General features: G+C 43.7%; 1 protein-coding gene across 11 annotated transcripts in view; it reads left to right on the top strand.

Moving 5' to 3' along the window:
• Positions 1-19596, top strand: part of LOC124114760 (inositol-trisphosphate 3-kinase homolog) — an 84852-nt gene extending 65256 nt beyond the window's left edge. For 5 of the 11 annotated variants that reach the window (XM_046475551.2, XM_046475559.2, XM_046475568.2 and 2 more), the window contains 8 exons: positions 9546-9630; positions 10976-11128; positions 11554-11626; positions 13010-13145; positions 13917-13973; positions 14886-15059; positions 16729-16905; positions 17552-19596. In XM_046475551.2, coding sequence (XP_046331507.1) covers positions 9546-9630; positions 10976-11128; positions 11554-11626; positions 13010-13145; positions 13917-13973; positions 14886-15059; positions 16729-16905; positions 17552-17614 — 918 coding nt within the window. In that variant the 3' untranslated portion in view covers positions 17615-19596. Of the gene's footprint in view, positions 1-50; positions 952-3429; positions 3575-3623; positions 3771-6384; positions 7036-9545; positions 9631-10975; positions 11129-11553; positions 11627-13009; positions 13146-13916; positions 13974-14885; positions 15060-16728; positions 16906-17551 lie in introns of those variants that run through there. The other 6 variants (XM_046475511.2, XM_046475537.2, XM_046475504.2 and 3 more) reach the window with 6 other exon arrangements.
• The last annotated feature ends 722 nt before the right edge of the window (positions 19597-20318 follow it).

Consider the following 20318-nt stretch of genomic DNA (forward strand, 5'->3'; position numbering starts at 1 on the left):
TGAGTTTGGGTTTGTTTAGTGGACACGTCGACCACTGTCAATGGAGGGTGTGGCAGGAAACCTCATCGCCATCTGCTTTGTGTGTGCACCACTCCCCATAATTGCGTAAATAATGTGTGCAGTGGAATTTCGTTGTTATCAAATCTTCCATACATATCAGTGACCTATTTCCTTTAAGCGGAAAATCTTCAACCCTGTCGATTTATGAAAGAGATTCCGTTTGTTGAACTGCGTGAGTCGCGGTGTATCTTGTCTGCTACAACATATGTGGTGTCGTGACTGATAAGACATTCCCGGTACATTCGGAGTCTCGTGGGTCGGGATAGTGCAGTAGGACAACTCGTAGCGAGAGTGAGTCCCGCCGTAGGCTACCTGATAACATAAGAGCTTGTACACTCTGGGAGATCGGCGAGAGAGGTAATGACACGGCGATGCGAGGCGAGGGTCACAACTACACAGACTGGATACAGACAGGTCCCTGCTGTGGGCGAGCTTCGACGCCGCTGACAGGTGGACGTCGCAGTAAATTGAACTCTGTGGTCGGTAGAAGAGTTCCTGTGCTGTGTTGAGGGTTCTGTCCGTGTGATACCGTGACAGTGGTGGCTGGCTTTCCGAGAGGGAGAAACGTGTGTGTCAGACACACGCCTTGTTGTGATGGCAGATGCTGGTATTTCTGGATCGTGAACGTCAGCTCGTTGGTGTGAAAGCGACCTCAGGGGACATTTCCGAGGTGATTAGGCAACCTGTTCGGAGTATTTCGGTGGTATTTTCCGATGATATACAACATTTCATTCTGTGCCTCGTCGTGTCACGACTCAACACGCAAGAAAAGCCAGGACAACGCGCACCTGTTTCAGCGTAAGCAGCTATAACACCTGTTGGCGGACGTGCGGCATTGGAGTGAATATGCGTGTGTATGTTAGAGGATATTCATTGGGATATACGTTTCGTGTGAGTGTCTGTGTACCTTGTATTTGACAGGCGAGGGTCCATATCCGTGGTATGTTGAAATGTGTCATGTGTATATAATGTAAGATTGTAAGTTTTTACAGTATGTGTAAAGTTGAAAACAGGATTCGTGAGTAGTAGATATTCAGATGTTTTTCCTGGAATAAGTCTATTTGGGGGACAAACTTTCCTTCCTTGCTGACACTTACACTTACAACCATTTACAAGCTGATACAAGAATTTATCCAGTAAGAAAAATCAAGAAATGTTTTCACAAAATATACTTCACCCTCTAACCCTTATCACTCTATGGCTGTTGTATTGCCCATCTTATGTAGACGTTTATCTCACCCGATTAGTTTCGTATGTGAGTGTGTGAGTATGGTTTTCCGCCGCTTTTAACAATATTCCAGCAATATCATGGCGGAAATGGGCTTCACACATTGTACCCATGTCGGGAATCGAACCCGGGTCTTCGGCGTGACGAGCGAACGCTTTAACCACTAGGCTACCCGACCGCCCCCATGTCATGTCGTGTTTTTTAACTTGTTTTATATCAAGTTGGTTGACTGATACGGACGTGTTTCTATAGTGACCTTAATCTATTGACAGGTTAACCTAGGGTCGCTAGCTAAAGTGTACCTAAGGCAGACCGTGAAAATCCTCACGCCAGAAACATAATTTATCATTTTTGGGTCGAGAAGAGTCATGGGCATACGTTAGGTCAAGTTCGACTGAGTTGAGGGGCGGTCGGGTAGCCTAGTGGTTAAAGCGTTCGCTCGTCACGCCTAAGACCCGGGTTCGATTCCCGACATGGGTACAATGTGTGAAGCCCATTTCTGGTGTCCCCCGCCGTGATATTGCTGGAATATTGCTAAAAGCGGCGTAAAACCATACTCACTCACTCACTCACTCACTCAACTGAGTTGATATGCCCTGGTTTGTTTTGGATCTCATAAATTCATGCCTAGTTCATCAACACATGTTGATGAAGCAGTAGGGATGCTGGCGATGGTGTCTGGATTTAACCAGTGTGAATGTTTCCGCCGCTCTTTGTTTTGGAAACCTGGGTCTGTGGGTCAACTATTGATGACGAAAACGGCATATGGGATGAGTCGGCCGGATGGCCCTCTGAGGATGCTTGAGCACCTGTTTCCCGTATCACCCATTGTTCCCATAGTGAAACTACGTCTGGAGCGGGGACACTTAGCATACGGATGTTGTTGAGTGGATGGTCTAGTGTTGTAATATGATGATGTTGGAGAATATGTGTGCAGTGCGTCCTGTTTCGTGATGCAAAAAGTAAGGCCCGTTAATTTTGTACAAATAACAGTTTTCTGAAGAGTATTATAAAGGCACGTGTTTTCGAGGAGGAAAACCATCCTCTGGTATACACATACCTTTGTTCTGTGTCGCGGTTCCGACATTACGAATCCATACTATCAGATACTATGAGTTAGTACTTATGATTGTTCACGTTTGTAACGAACATCGTATATGGCGAACTTATATGCTTGGTCCCTTATATTTCGCAATATACATAGCTGATTGTAATTCTTAATTTATGACAATTTGTTAACGCTAGAGTATGAAAATCCATGCTTTCAAACGGTTGTTGAAAACATTTTGTTTTTTGACGTATGGGAACTTCTGCTAGTTTAGATTAGGTTTATTTATTGTTTATTACTGCACTCAGCGGTATTCCAGCCATATAATCCAGATCAGACAATCCAGTGATTGACGTCATGAGCATCGATAGACGATGTGTTAAGGAGAACGGCTTTTTTGCCAACCCTTGAGCTGACTTGTTTTATCTAAGCACCTGTTAGATCACTGTGACCTTCGATTATCAGATTAGCATGTTGAAGACACTGCATTCCAGGTGCCACGTGACATCCGGGTACAGTAAAGTACGGTTATAACGAACTCAAAGGAACCTCTAATTTTAGTTCGTTATAACCGTAGTTCGTTATAAGCATATATACAATATAACAACAGCATTTTGTCGGGACCAAAAATGTTAGTTCGTTATATCCGTCAGTTCGTTATAAGCGTGTTCGTTATAACCGTAGTTTACTGTATTTAACTGTCGAACGTCTCGTCGTAGCCCATCTAAACTGGTCTCTAAACTGGAGTGTCATAATATTCGGACCTAATTACCTTTATTTATGACAAATTCAGCATTGTGATCAGCTGTTCTAACAGCTTTTTTTCGTTAACCATGTATTATTTGGCTCGGGTTACCTAGTAGTATCCCTTAGCCGCGTCAGGATCCGCTGATCAGGGGTTTGAACCCAGTTCACCCCATCTCGTGTACATATAATATGTAGGATGTTCCATAAGTGATACGTGATGTCAACCAGATAGGACGAGATAGGCGCTGTACCAAGAAGCGTTTAATTGGGGCTATATACAGACAAAGTTACATGTTCTGTTTCCTGCTCTGTGCACGATCTCGGATGTGATTATACAGCCCAGAATGATGCATCTGAACACATCACTAATGTATCACAATATAACTATATTTCCCTGACAGTAAACGCGCGCCCAGCAAGACGAGGACGGACGTGGCAGGGACGATTGTGTTGGTGACCTTGTATCTGTTGTGAATATACTCAGAAAACAGGTATTGTTATGCACCTCTTCATGCGAGAACAACCGCTGGCTCCAGACAAATTGACATGTCAGGGTTGTGAGATATTGAATCCGTTGATAGTAGACAATGGTACGTTGTTCACATACATGGCGCTTGTGATTGAGTGGAGGTAGAGACCTGAGAAGGCCCGTGGCCTTTCTAGGAAGCGGACCGTCTGGCCCTTGGGGTAAGGTATTTTTTGCAAGGTACCAGAGGGTCTTCCTTGCTGTGTATCGTAGGGTCTTCCTTGCTGGGTATCGTAGGGTCTTCCTTGCTGGGTATCGTAGGGTCTTCCTTCTGTGTGTTGTAGGATCTTCCTTCTGTGTGTTGTAGGATCTTCCTTTTGTGTATCGTAGGGTCTTCCTTGCTGGGAATCGTAGGGTCTTACTTCTGTGTGTTGTAGAATCTTCCTTCTGTGTGTTGTAGGATCTTCCTTTTGTGTATCATCGGTTATCCTTGTTGGGTATCGTAGGGTCTTCCTTGCTGGGTATCGTAGGGTCTTCCTTGCTGGGTATCGTAGGGTCTTCCTTGCTGGGTATCGTAGGGTCTTCCTTGCTGGGTATCGTAGAGTCTTCCTTCTGTGTGTTGTAGGATCTTCCTTCTATGTGTTGTAGGATCTTCCTTCTGTGTGTTGTAGAATCTTCCTTCTGGGTATCGTAGGGTCTTCCTTGTTGGGTATCGTAGAGTCTTCCTTCTGTGTGTTGTAGGATCTTCCTTCTATGTGTTGTAGGATCTTCTTTCTGTGTGTCGTAGGGTCTTCCTTTTGTGTATCATCGGTTATCCTTGTTGGGTATCGTAGGGTCTTCCTTGTTGGGTATCGTAGAGTCTTCCTTCTGTGTGTTGTAGGATCTTCCTTCTATGTGTTGTAGGATCTTCCTTCTGTGTGTCGTAGGGTCTTCCTTTTGTGTATCATCGGTTATCCTTGTTGGGTATCGTAGGGTCTTCCTTGCTGGGTATCGTAGGGTCTTCCTTGTTGGTTATCGTAGGGTCTTCCTTGCTGGGTATCGTAGGGTCTTCCTTGCTGGGTATCGTAGGGTCTTCCTTGCTGGGTATCGTAGAGTCTTCCTTCTGTGTGTTGTAGGATCTTCCTTCTATGTGTTGTAGGATCTTCCTTCTGTGTGTTGTAGAATCTTCCTTCTGGGTATCGTAGGGTCTTCCTTGTTGGGTATCGTAGAGTCTTCCTTCTGTGTGTTGTAGGATCTTCCTTCTATGTGTTGTAGGATCTTCCTTCTGTGTGTCGTAGGGTCTTCCTTTTGTGTATCATCGGTTATCCTTGTTGGGTATCGTAGGGTCTTCCTTGTTGGGTATCGTAGGATCTTCCTTTTACGGTTGTAGGATCTTCCTTCTGTGGCAATCTACAGGGAATCTTATGCTTGTTTTCAGAATCGTTTTTGTCCTCGCTGCCAATTGTCATGTTTCCTCTCTTGGAATCGTAGATTAACTTTCAGTGAAGTAATCACGGATGTGTTTCCTGATCTTGTGCTTGACAAAATCATAGGTTAGTACAAAGATATTAATGCCAGGCATGCCAGTTTAATTTGTGTATTCCTGTGTATGTATCCTGTTTGAAGGAAGAACATTGACCCCCATGCACTCCTGTTGCCTAGTACATGGGATGCTTAGAAAACTAAAGACATCAATCGTTGCCATAACTTGTCATACACCCTGCAGTGTTTGTTCCCGTCTTGGATATATCATAACCGCTGCCCTACTAATGACCAGTTGCGCACGTGCTGCGGTGGCACGTGGAATTAGGCTAGTGTGATGGATTTGTTACTGTGATTCACAATATTCCATCTCCGCATCCCGGTGCTATGGTAACATGAGTGATACAGCGTTAGGTATGCAGCTACGTGGTCACGGTTAATCACAATGCAGCGTAAAACGTACGACGGTACAGACATCTCGTCATCAGGTCTGCTTACGTTCTGTAGTGTGTGCGATAGTTAAGTGTTCTTCTCATTGGTTTGAGGCTTAAAGTGGTACTGATGATGGAGTCATTCGATAGGTATTCAATGAAGGGCGTCAGATTGATGTCGGTTTGATTGAAGTATTTTGTGGAGTGAGTACATGAAGCTTCAAGCCGCATCAGCAATATATATATATTTATATTTATTTTTTTATCTATTTTTTTTTTTGTGTGTGTGTGTGTGTGGGGGGGGGGGGATGTGTGGAACGGATGGATGAATGTTGATGTGCGAGTCTTGATTTTCTTGCTACCATTTGTTTTTATTGACCCAAAGTTAAAGCTATTAGTTGTATTAGTTCACTACCGCGCTCTGTTAATGTGATTAGCTGGGTTGCGGCCCTTAGAGGGACCAGGAGCCGCTGATCGTGGTTTCGAATTCTATATTCAACCCGATTACGATTCTTGGCCAATCAGCACCATTCCCTATCTCTTTGGGTCTACAGACATGGAAATGTTGACGACCAACTTTGGGCTTCCCTCTCCGTTTAAGATGACATGTCTTGATGACAGCACTTGCTGAATCTACACTGACCCTTATCATCAGGATAGGTCTACTTGTAGTTTAGCCAAATAGTGTCCATCATACCCCATTTACAGTGCCTTGTCCTGGTCTCGGTGGGATAAATCAAGGTGATACTGTGTCCTTTAATGTAGGGCTAGGACTGAAATAATGTTCCAATCGGCGCGGTACAATGTGTGAAGCCCATTTCTGGTGTCCCCCACCGTGATTTTGCTGGAATATTGCTATAAGCGGCGTAAAACCATACTCACTCACTCCAATCGGCGCTAAACTCAGTTAACTCACTCTTATCAGTGTCATTTTGATTTCCAGCACCTGTCGTCGTAGACATCATTGTGACTGTCATTTCTCCTTGAACTGTATCTCTATACATAAGTAGGATCGTACGCACCCCTTACACGATCAAATCTAACTGCTAGCACCAGCATTGACAACGACATTGTGATAACATTTGATTTACTAAGGAATAAAAAAACAACCATGGGTTGCGTGCAAAGTCAACCATCGAATGACGGCTCCGTGGCGACCCTGTCGTACCATCAACGTTTCCGCAAGGTCAACAACGACGTCTCCGAAAACGAAGCTGCTCTAAACGTCGCAATGAAGTACGCCAAGGACACAAGTTCCAACAGCATGGAGAACTTGAACAAGAAACCGGTGAACACCTCCAGGAACATCTGGGTGAACAGCACCCGAGATCCACCTGAGCATCTACACAAGATGATCCACTCCAGGTTCCCCCTGTGGAAGAAATACGAGAAGTGTACGTTCTGTGTCAAGGAAGACCGTAGGAGGTCGAGTTGCGATGATGACTTCATTAAGATCACCCGCCAGAGGCCTGGGAAGGAGCCCCTGTGTAAGAGATGTTCCAAGGATAGCATGACGCTGAAGCCCAACAACAACCGCCAGTCCCACGGCATCGAGTCTCTCAATGTGGCTTCGTTTGCAAACCTACTAGCACTGGTACGTTCACTGTCACGTTGTGAGTTATCTCCCCTTGTAGTCGGTCAGTCCTGTTATTGTGCCCCTCGTGTTGTCCTGATGTAGGTATTGTGATCCGCGGTTGTCAAACTGAATGAATGAGTTTTAATTTCGCCCCAGCAACAAATAAGCGGTCGGGACCCCGTTCAACGAATCGATAGATCAAATCAAAATGGTTTAACACAGAAGCCCTGAGATCATCGTAAATAGTATAGTTGCGCTGTGAAAGACCACGCCAGACCACGTTATTATATGAACACAATGACTCCCCACACTCCGGGAAGAATGCACATCTATATAGGCTATTCTTATAACAAACCGACCTTGGGATTTCGATTATAAGATTACCCCGAAGAGTCCGAGTGTTAGGGTCACAAGAGAACACTAATTTATAGGGTCTAGCATTACAGTCAGTATATGTCGGCTGCACACCACTGCGTTTGATGGCTCCTTCTGGTGAGGGTGTGTCATTTTAACACCACATTAACGACCGCTGTGATTTTATCGATATTTCTATTAGGATCGTATGCTTGTATTCTCTTATCACCGCACAACATTTACAAACACAGACCTCCATTTAACATTGTCCATGCAACCAGGAGCCGAGTTTCTATCTTGGGTATGTATGGTGTTTAGTATTCACTGTATATATTCACCTTGGAAGAGAGACGGTTAAACGGTACCAAATGTATAAATCCATCTCTTGCTGACATATAGGACTGGTATATATAGACGACAGAGGCTTCGGTGATAAATCTCAATATATTCTATTCTGGCTGGGGGGGGGGGGGGGGGGGGGGGGGGGGGGGGGGGGGGTTATGAGGAATCTGACCCAGACTATGAAACTGTAAGAAGGATGCGTTGAGGCGGCGCTTTTATTATAAATAGCTTCATGGCCAACTGTACCATTGCGTCCGTGACATATTGTAGCGCAGTGAGACTTGGTGGTTTGATTATTGTCTGGTACTTGTTTGACGTCTTACACCATATCTCATTCAAAGATCACCCGAGCAATAATAGATGTAGCAATGTACGAGTAGGGGACACTAGAAGTGGGCCTATGTAGAATCGAACCCGGGCTTTCAGCGTGACAAGCGAACGTTTTATTCAAAAGGCTACCCCACCACCCGAAATGAACAGTGCACCCTCATCAATCAGGACGATATCGTTCAAAGCTGTAATCACCCGGGGTTTCCGGATTAAGGGGGTTTCACTGTGTACATTATTCAGGTCTCGTCACTGTTGTCTTCCTTATAACCTTCCCCATAACCTGGTTCAGTGGCTAGCATGGCGCTGGCGTCCTGTGTATATATTTTCGCAATGTCAGTACATGTTATGTAGTATTTAGAATAGTTTTGTCGGAATAGTAATTTCAAGTAAACGCCAGCTGGTTTGGTTTGTCACTAGCCGGAACGTTGTGGGATAAACCTAGGTGTTTATGTGTCACTTTTACTCACAGTGCCGATTCACGACAACTAAGGGTATTTTGGGGTTTAATGTGTCACTTTTACCCACTATTTACCCACCTATTCCCGGCCACTGAGAGTTATATTTGGTGTATACTGATGCCGTACAGTGGTGTATACTGATGTCATACAGTGGTGTATACTGATGCCATACAGTGGTTCAACTGATGTCATACAGTGGTGTATACTGATGCCATACAGTGGTGTATACTGATGCCATACAGTGGTGTATACTGATGCCATACTATGGTGTATACTGATGCCATACAGTGGTGTATACTAAGGCCATACAGTGGTGTATACTGATGCCATACAGTGGTGTATACTGATGCCATACAATGGTGTATACTGATGCCATACAGTGGTGTATACTGATGCCATACAGTGGTGTATACTGATGCCATACATTGGTGTATACTGATGCCATACAGTGGTGTATACTAAGGCCATACAGTGGGGTATACTGATGCCATACAGTGGTGTATACTGATGCCATACAGTGGTGTATACTGATGCCATACATTGGTGTATACTGATGCCATACAGTGGGGTATACTGATGCCATACAGTGGTGTATACTGATGCCATACAGTGGTGTATACTGATGCCATACAGTGGTGTATACTGAACTGTGTTGTGTATACTGATGCCATACTATGGTGTATACTGATGCCATACAGTGGGGTATACTGATTCCATACAGTGGTGTATACTGATGCCATACAGTGGTGTATACTGATGCCATACAGTGGTGTATACTGATGCCATACAGTGGTGTATACTGAACTGTGTTGTGTATACTGATGCCATACTATGGTGTATACTGATGCCATACAGTGGGGTATACTGATGTCATACAGTGGTGTATATTGATGCCATTCAGTGGTGTATACTAAGGCCATAGGCCAGTGTATACTGAACTGTGTTGTGTGTATGTCACACTGCTATCCATGCTCACGGTGGGATATGTAAAGGTTTCATTGTCTCAGCCCACAACGATGTTAAACTTCTACTATTGTATTTCAGACCGCCCTTGATCTGACCGCACCCGCCAGTGATGCCATTCTCAAGAACAGGAAGAATTCGTGGATACAGGTGGCAGGCCACCCAGGTGAGACACCAATAGTTCAGATGGTCGTGAGACAACGCAAATATGCATGCCCGTGTGCAAGTTGGTGATGTAAGGCCAGTGTCGACCTGATGAAGTTGTCATAAAAAATACGTGCAGTATATTGCTGTATACGCATGACTCGGGTGCAACGGTTGCTGTAGAGTGAGTGAGTGAGTTTGGTTTGGTTTTACGCCGCTTTTAGCAATATTCCAGCAACATCACGGCTGAGGACACCAGAAATGGGCTTCACACATTGTGCCAATGTCGGGAATCGAACCCGGGTCTTCGGCGTGACGAGCGAACGCTTTAACCACTAGGCTACCCGACCGTCCCCGTTGCTGTAGAGAAAGCACCTGGAGTCATGAGCTGCTGTGTGTTCTTCGCTTTTGGAAGACATTGCGTATCTTCCTGGCAGTGCACGTGTACTAATGTGGTTTCGTCTCAGCTTGACAGTTGGTATTTGTGGAACGCAGGTCCCTGCTTCCGCTGAATAGACTTTCATACTCACCTTGTCCTTAACGTTGAGAACGTTTGACATATATAAGCGGGATGTGTCATTCCTATTTTTCGTGTGAGTGAGTTTGGTTAAAGACTTTGAGCTCTACGTCAATAACCACGACGTGTTAGGTTCCGATGGGAGGGGGAGGGGGCACGGGTGGTCCAGTCGTGTAAGGCGCCGCAATTCGCTGAGCAGAGTTGCGTCCCTTAGGCGAGCCAGAAACCAATGGTCATGGGTGCGAGTCCATTCGTCCTGACTATATTCCTGTGTCACCACCTCATGCTTGTGGGTTTCACCAAAGTGGATCACTTTAGGCTTGCCTCCCACATCAAGCTGACACGCCGTGATGTAACTCAAACGTTGTTGGAAGCGGTGTTGAAACCCAAGTGACTCACTCAGATGGCCCAAGTGATGCAGGTCCAGTGCATGTGAATATGATCCCAGGGGTATCGGTTTATATCACTGAGGGGAGCACGGGTTGCCCAGTCGTCTAAGGCGCCGCGATTCGCTGTGCAGAGTTGCGTCCCTTAGGCACGCCAGAAACCTTTGATTGTGGGTTCGAATCCCGGTTCGCCCCGATTATGTTTCGAGGTTTGTCAGCACCATACCCGTGCTCGTAGGTTTCACCGAAGTGGTAAACGTCTGAGACCTGCATCACTTCGGGCTTTCCGCCCACATTAAGCTAACACGCCGCGATATAACTGGAAAACTGTTAAAAGCGGCGTTAAACCCAACTCACTCACTCACTCACTTATATAACTGAGGCTGAAAAACCAACACGCCAACATTGTGGCGTGATGGCGGTACAACAGTGCAGATCTAAGTAGGGTCTGTATTGTGTTCTAGGGTCCTTCGCCCCTGCTGGTCCCAACACAGTCTGGAAGAAACGGATAGCCAAGGAAAACCACGAAACCAAGGCCTATGAAGCCCTGATGGACGATCCCATTACAGAGCCGATCATCCCATTCTTCAGTAGGGAGGTCGAATACAACGGAGAGTGTATCCTTTTGACCATAACAATACAACTATTGTGCATGAAGGATGAGAACTCTGATATCGTTTGTGAAATATTGTCTTTTATTATCCGATTATCTTATTAATTGTGGAACTAGCTGTATCGTCTTCGATTTCGTTGTTCTGGGATTTATGGCCTCTGCTTGTCTCGGAACTACTATCCATATAAATGTAATGGGTCCCATGCATAGACGCATTCGCGTTGTTCTGGCAGAATGCATTTATAGTAAACTACGGTTATAACGAACTCAAAGGGACCTCTAATTTAGTTCGTAATAACCGTAGTTCGTTATAAGCATATATACAGTTTCTTCCATACCTGTCTGATATTGGTGTTAATGTAATAGTGTTTTAAGCGGCCTTATACCCAACTCATTCTACCTGGTAATGTTTCCTTAACGCGGGCCTAGTCTTCATTGAGATGGAAGACCTCCTGCATCACTTCTGTAACCCCAACATCATGGACGTCAAGATGGGAAAGAGGTGAGTGACGCATGGGAGGTAACCCAGAATGCAGGTGTGTGTGACGTGTGACGGTTGATTGACTGAAGGCGTGGCTATGCAACGTCAACGTCCATTAGATGTGTTTATTCCAACATTCCTGTGTAATGGGTCATATGAACTGACAGTTTGAATATATTACCTGGCAAAATACTACAAAAATAACCGCGCTGTAATCAAATCTTTTAGTCATTTAGTACCGACTTACTTCATGCGAACGTGTGTGTTGGTATTAGGTGTGTCACGATAAATCGAAATTTCTATATATTGCCATTGGTAAGCGCTTAAGTCAATAAATCGATTGTTAAATCAGTTTCCGATCAATAGTATTGATTTCAGTTAAGAATATCGATTGTTTCGATTGTACATGCAATGCTGTTCAAATTTGATTTTCTTTTGATCACGAGTGGTAGTAATTTACACATGGTAATCTGGAAGTTTCTTTTTCTTAAATCATTAGGGTAAAAAAATCAAACAAATCAGTCATATCTCAAACATTATTTTTTATTTGTTGTTGTGGTTAACACATTCATAGGAAACTTCAGTTCCAAGGTTTAATTCAACTCTTAAATCCATCTAAAATGAAACACTGATACTATCGATATTTATCGTAGTAGTTGCTTGCAATTTCAATAGTTATCGCAATAGTTTCTTTCAATATCAATAGTTATCGCAAAAGTGATTTCCAGACCAATGGTCAACACAGGTGGTATAGATTTTCACTCAAGGCGATCCGCTCAGATCTGTTACGTCTCCAACTCGCTACTTACGTCAGCGCTAGTCACCCCTCCAAGAGATTAGTGTTTGTTATTTTAAACACAATTCCGCCGCACGATGACTACTATATACCTATAATGTTTTGAACATATTATACGACCTAGGTTATCAAAAATACAAAAAGAAAGACTTGAAATACATCAGGGGTCTCAACCTGGTAGTGCACGACTGCCACACCACGTATTGCCAATATTAAGATTTTTCTACCACTGATTGCCTTGGTGGCCTCGTGGGTAGAACGTCTTCCTGGTGAGCGGAACGACGTGGCTTCGATCCCCAGTCGCGTCATACCACATATGGTACTCGTTATTCAACCTGGCGCTCGGCATATGGGGATAAAACAAGGACCTTTTGGCTCCGAGTTGGTTTACTGTGTCTGACTTTTGGAATATTGCTGAAAGCGAGTAAAACCATACTCACTCAACCAATGAAAAGCCGTCATGAGTCCGGACTAGTACCAGCAGCCACACACACACTTGCACGCCAGTCGCTATATAAGGCTATTCAGCTGGAACATTAAGTGCTGCGTTAAACATTTAACAGACAAACAAACAAAACAGCATGATTGAGTAACTGTTGATGTTTCAGAACATTCCTAGAGTCTGAGGTGAAGAACCCTGTGTTGAGGAAGGATTTGTACGAGAAGATGGTGAAGCTAGATCCTGATGCACCAACACCAGCGGAACGGGAGCAGGAAGCCATCACAAAACTCAGATACATGCAGGTGGGTCAGGCGAACACGTACCTGCTGCGCCACGTCCTATAACAGGCTATAGACAGACTAGGCCGCGCATACTACAGCACCACCTGTTGTTATATAGGACGTTCTACAAAGCGAGCTTTGATCTTAGTTCCTATACTTTGCCATCCTCGCATTACAGTTGGCTTGGAGTGAGTGAGTGAGTTGGGTTTAACACCGCTTTTAACAGTAACAGCTTTTTCCAGTGATATCGCGGCATGTCAGCTTAATGTGGGAGGAAAGCCCCAAGTGATGCAGATTTCAGACGTTTACCACTTCGGTGAAACCCACGAGCACGGGTATTGTGCTGACAAACCTAGAAACATAATCGGGGCGAACCGGGATTCGAACCCACAATCATAGGTTTCTGGCGTGCCCATGGGACGCAACCCTGCACAGCGAATCGCGGTGCCTTAGACGACTGGGCCACCCGTGCCCCCAGTTGGCTTGGAAATTAAGATTAATAAGTAATATATAATCAGGCGTATGGCTGTTTCATCTTCATAATCTTTGTGAGGGACTTTATACTCTTAAGGCAGTGGAGTAGCCTAGCGGTAAAGCGTTCGCTCGTCACGCCCAGCGACCAGGTTCGAGCCCCACATGGTTACAATGTGTAAAGCCCAGCTCTGGTTTGCCTGTTGTTATGATGTTGGAAAAGTGCTAATATGCTTTGAATAACTTATCTGCTCTTAACCACGTGGTTTTAAGGCTAAAAAACTTTGGTTCCATAGACTACAGCTCTCTTTTCTGTTTCAGTTCAGGGAAAGAGAAAGTTCAACAGCTGATCTTGGTTTCCGGATTGATGCAGTGAGGGTGAGTAGATGATACAGTAAACTGTGGTTAAAACGAACACGCTTATAACGAACTGACGGATATAACGAACTTACGTTTTGGTCCCGACTATTTGCTGTAGTTATGCTGTAGTTATGCTGTATATATGCTTAAAGTGAGTGAGTTTGGTTTAACGCCGCTTTTAACAGTATTCCAGTTATATCACGGCGTATATATGCTTATAACGAACTACGGTTATAACGAGCTAAACTTAGTTCGTTATAACCGTAGTTTAATGTATTAGCCTATGTCACAAAGTGATAATAGAGATACAGGTCTCCTATGTCTTCACAACGTTTTTTTATTGACTTTTTGTTCATTGATATGCCCCTACATGCTCAGCCAGCTCGGGGACAATAGAGTGTGTTGGAGTCGTGGCCATTTCTGGGAATGTTTGGGCCACGGGTGGCCCAGTCATCTAAGGCACAGCAAATCGCTGTACAGAGTTGAATTCCTTAGGCACGCCTGAAACCTGTGATTTTGGGTTCGAATCCCGGTTCGCCCCGTTTATGTTTCTAGGTTTGCCAGCGCCATACCCTTGCTCGTGGGTTACACCAAAGTGGTAAACGTCTGAGACCTGCATCACTTCGTTTCGTCCCACATTAAGCTGACACGCCCTGATATAACTGGAATATTGTTCAAAGCCGTCTTAAACTAAACTCAATCACTCTGATGGGCGGGGCGGTCGGGTAGCCTAGTGGTTAAAGCGTTCGCTCGTCACGCCAAAGACCCGGGTTTGATTCCCGACATGGGTACAATGTGTGAAGCCCATTTCTGGTGTCCCCCGCCGTGATATTGCTGGAATATTGCTAAAATCGGTGTAAAACCACACTCACTCACTCACTCTGACGGGCAGGTTGACAATGCACGTGACCGTATGTGTGTATTTTCCAGATGGCGGGCGAGGACACGAACACCAACTTGAAGAAGGTGAAAACTACAGACCAGGTCAAGGCCACCGTCACCAAGTTCACCCACTTCTGTCCCATGGTAATCAAGCCTCTGTGTGCACGGCTAAAAGATATCCGAGACAGATTTGAAAGATCCAACTTTTTCAAGACACACGAGGTGAGTTTCACGTGATGACGATAAAGCCTCAATTTGTGCTGATTCGTATATACGTACTTTATGGGTCTGTGAAGGTCCGGGTTAGAATTTGTCTTCATCAACCCATGTTTGTCTCCCGGTAAAGACCCGGGTTAGAATAGGTTTTCAGAAATCCGTGCTTGTGGGAATACTAGCGGGATCGGGTGGTCAGGCTCGCTGACCTTGTTTATACATATCATCGTATCCCAATTGCGTTGATCGATGCTCATGATGTCAATCACTGGATTGTCTGGTCCAGGTTCGATTATTTACAGACCGCCGCCATACAGCTGGAATATTGGGGAGTGCGGCGTTAAACAACAAACAAACAAACAATCAAACAAACAAACAAATAGTTCCCTGTAATCATGTTACCTGGCAAGGGGAGTGACAGGTAGGGCGCTGTAAGTTGACATGACTTCTATAGGCCCCCGTGCTATAGCTTGCATGTTGCTAACTGCGGCGTAAAACTACATTCACCCGCACATGGCGAGACACGCATCTCTTAAATCAGGTGACCGAAGTTACAGGTTAAACAAGCCCTTCACCTGTGCTAACTCTGTGGCATCGTATCCCAATTGCGTTGATCGATGCTCATGATGTCAATCACTGGATTGTCTGGTCCAGGTTCGATTATTTACAGACCGCCGCCATACAGCTGGAATATTGGGGAGTGCGGCGTTAAACAACAAACAAACAAACAATCAAACAAACAAACAAATAGTTCCCTGTAATCATGTTACCTGGCAAGGGGAGTGACAGGTAGGGCGCTGTAAGTTGACATGACTTCTATAGGCCCCCGTGCTATAGCTTGCATGTTGCTAACTGCGGCGTAAAACTACATTCACCCGCACATGGCGAGACACGCATCTCTTAAATCAGGTGACCGAAGTTACAGGTTAAACAAGCCCTTCACCTGTGCTAACTCTGTGGCATCGTATCCCAATTGCGTTGATCGATGCTCATGATGTCAATCACTGGATTGTCTGGTCCAGGTTCGATTATTTACAGACCGCCGCCATACAGCTGGAATATTGGGGAGTGCGGCGTTAAACAACAAACAAACAAACAATCAAACAAACAAACAAATAGTTCCCTGTAATCATGTTACCTGGCAAGGGGAGTGACAGGTAGGGCGCTGTAAGTTGACATGACTTCTATAGGCCCCCGTGCTATAGCTTGCATGTTGCTAACTGCGGCGTAAAACTACATTCACCCGCACATGGCGAGACACGCATCTCTTAAATCAGGTGACCGAAGTTACAGGTTAAACAAGCCCTTCACCTGTGCTAACTCTGTGGCATCGTATCCCAATTGCGTTGATCGATGCTCATGATGTCAATCACTGGATTGTCTGGTCCAGGTTCGATTATATGCAGGCCGTCGTCATGTAGCGGGAACATTGCTGAGTGCGGCGTTAAACAACAAACAAACAAAAACATAGTTTATGTGAGTAAGTGAATGGGAGTGGGTAAGATTGTACGCCGCTTTAGCAACAGTACGGCATTTTCACATTCACACTAGAAATGGGCGTAATCGAACCGTCTATTCCTTGTGAAAGTGATGCATTAATCACTGACTCTTGATTATTATCGATCCTGCTTATGCCATAATAATTGTACGTGTTTTTACCAAATAATATTATTTTCAGGTCATTGGGGGTTCGCTGTTATTCCTCTATGACAAGCAAGGACATGCTGGGGTTTGGATGATAGACTTTGCTAAAACCATTCCTGTTGAGGCCAAAATGATGTTAAATCATCGATCACCATGGCAACTGGGAAACCATGAAGACGGGTTTCTGTCGGGTCTGGATAATTTGATCCAGGTAGATCTTGGTTATTTCCCATATGTTTGTTTTTGCTGTATTAAAATATTAACGTGCTGATGTGAGAAGCATTTTTAATAGTCTCCGTTGATGTAAACTGCAGGGCAAAAGAAAGTTCTTGTATATACTTGAAAATTATGTCAGATCTAAAAACTTTTTACGTTATGAAAACGTCAGTAGGCTGAAACACGGCAAACTTAAGGTCCTAAACACAACTATACGTTTCAAATTAAGATGACTATGCTTGTCGTAAAAGGCGACTAACGGGATCGGGTGGTCAGGCTCGCTGACTTGATTGATGCATGTCATCGATCCCAATTGCGTGGATCGATGCTCATGATATCAATCACTGGGTCGTCTGGTCCAAACTCGATTATTTACAGACCGCCGTCATATAGCTGGAATATTGCTGAGTGCGGCGTTAAACAACCAACCAACCAACCAATATCACCATAGAATAACCATTTCTTGTTGGTTTTATTTTAGCCACCATTAAACATGGGTGCATACCTTCATATTATTTCCGGCAGTTATTTTCAGATTAAAAAATTGTTTAATGTTTAATCTGTACAACTGATCATTCGCCCCGCATGTCGTTTATTGGTTTGTTTGAGCATGAATATAAGTATTAAAATATTTATTTCAGACATTTGACGAAATGGAAGCAAGTCAAGGGAGTGAAATTGTTCTTCATTCCCGAGACACTTGAGGCGGACGGAGTTGCCTCCCCTTCCGGAGCGAAGTTCTTCTGAAAGCGTGCCTTGCATGTGGAGAAAATGTTACTCGTCTGATCGTCAAAGGCGTCAGATTTGGAAGAAGTGCTGTTTTTCGCCAGATTTGGGTGCTGTTTTGATTATATGGATTCCAAGGAAATCCAGGACTTTGGAGTGATATCAGAAATCACATTGTTCGTTTTTCAACATCACTGGTAAAAAAAGACGGTGGAGGTGGATGGTGTTTACACCAAGGCGGGATGAATGACGACAATAAGTGTGATCCGCAGAATGAACTCATTATATTCATCAAACCATTCTCTGTGATACCTTTTCATAATTACTGGGTTCATATACGTGTATTGTAGGGCAGTTTCTAACACCTATGCCGTACTCAATGTATTTTACGCTGAGGAGACGATGTGTTCCAAGTGAAAATATTCAGGAATTTGTGTGTGTTTTTTTAGAAATGTCAGTACGTTCATTTTGGTCATACGCTTTATACAGTAATGTATATTATACGTTGTCTCATTTCAGCTCCTCAGAGATGAATTGGTCTTGTTAATGGTTGAAAATATGCAATGCTAAAGCTTGTCTCCAGAATCCAACTCATCGGTCACCTCGTACAGAATATATTGTCTATATGAATATATACAACCGTCATAGACTGACACACAAATATACCACTCAAATATACTACTGTTGTCATATGAAAGAATCGACGTTCTTTAACTTCTTTTGAGTAGTATACGTTACATCCGTGAGCGTTGTGTGCAGAAGTAACAAGCGAGTGTATGTTTTTTTTTGTAGTAAAACAACACAACATAATATTTATTTTTGATATTCCAATGACATAATTTTCATGTTTGTGTTTGTTTCCCCTGTCCTCGTGCATGCGCAATAATTTATGTTATATGTAATGATATTATTGATGTTTTATTTAATTTGAAAAAATTACGTTTATTTTTCCAGATATTTGCTAAAATACGTGTTGAAAAATATAGAATACAGTTAAGGATGAGTTACCGAAATTGACACAAAAGAATTGATTTTGCAATAAGAATCATCAACTTATGTTTCTTGCAATAATTCATTTCAGCTGTGAATAATTTCCCTCGCAATACTATTATTAGTTTCCCTAAAAAACATCAGAGCGAAAGCGTCGGATCGTGAAAAAGAACCAACAAAGCAGTTACGGCGGTGTTGTCTCCCTTGGTACAAAGGGGGATTCAAATCGGGGTTTAAATTGAGCCAGCCAGTGTTGATCGTCGTCACACAACAAGGATAAAACCAGCGAATGTTATATATCAAGCTATACTTCCCAAGGACACAATCATCTAAAATGGTTTTATTATTTATTAGTTTGTTTTGTTATATCGTCTTTAGCTGTCATGGAAGTAGGCCAATATTAAACCGCTACCTGTTTATTTCAATTCTTTGGCTCAGGTCTGTTTTATTACAGAACATCAGTTCAAAATGAAGGAGATATTTTGATTGTACTGGCACTCACATCCATCACTGGGTACCGAGAGGTGTGGGATGCAAACAATAATTCATACTTGTCTATTATGAAGTTCCAGTCCAAGCGAGTAAAGCTTGTGTAGTGTAGACATTCAACTGATGCCTGGCGTTGCTATGCATCACCGAGGGCTAAAATTATTTGTGTTACTACCTGCTCTTGGCTATACTGGTTGATGTAATTTCAAAGACGTTTGGCGTTTTTCGCCGCATATTAAAAAAACAATCAGTTTGGTTTGTGAAAATAAGTGAATATATTTCTTCCTGGAAACTTATGGCATTAAACATATACATGCTCATCCATGGGGTCCCCAACGCCATATTGTGTGCGGCGTAAAACCATACTCACTGTTGTGTCGAGCAGTTTCATTCAGGGTAAAAGTAAAACAACGACAATAGATTCAAAAGGTTCTAATTTATTTCTCCCGGGAATAAAGATGAATAAAAGATGTAATATTTACTCTGTGTGGTTATTATTTTCCTGTTTAAAATACGATTGGTGGACTGTGAGCAAGCTGAAAACGATTCCTGAATTTGACTGAAGCATATCTTTAATTAGCCATGCTCGAAACAGCCGATCTATGTGGTTTGTATACGTGCAACGTGTGGTTACCAAATGTGGATTGAGTGGTTACATTATGTGGATTGAAGGGTGACATTATGTGGATTGAAGGGTGAAATAATGTTGATTGTTTGGTTACATTATGTGGATTCAGTGGTTGCAATGTGCGGATTGTTTGGTTACAATGTGCGGACTGTTTGGTTACAGTGTGCGGATTGTGTACTTACAATGTGCGGACTGTGTACTTACAATGTGCGGACTGTGTGTTTTCAGTGTGCGACTTGTGAGGTTACACTGTGTGCTTACATTGTGCAGATTGTGTGCTTACAATGTGCGGATTGTGTGCTTACAATGTGCGGACTGTTTGGTTACAATGTGCGGATTGTGTGCTTACAATGTGCGGACTGTTTGGTTACAATGTGCGGACAGTGTGCGGATTGTGTGCTTACAATGTGCGGACTGTTTGGTTACAATGTGCGAACAGTGTGCGGATTGTGTGCTTACAATGTGCGGACTGTTTGGTTACAATGTGCGGATTGTGTGCTTACAATGTGCGGACTGTTTGGTTACAATGTGCGGATTGTGTGCTTACAATGTGCGGACTGTTTGGTTACAATAAG

This window comes from Haliotis rufescens, unplaced genomic scaffold, assembly GCF_023055435.1.
Source record: "Haliotis rufescens isolate VD_foot unplaced genomic scaffold, xgHalRufe1.0.p SCAF_4, whole genome shotgun sequence".
Lineage (NCBI taxonomy): Eukaryota > Metazoa > Mollusca > Gastropoda > Lepetellida > Haliotidae > Haliotis > Haliotis rufescens.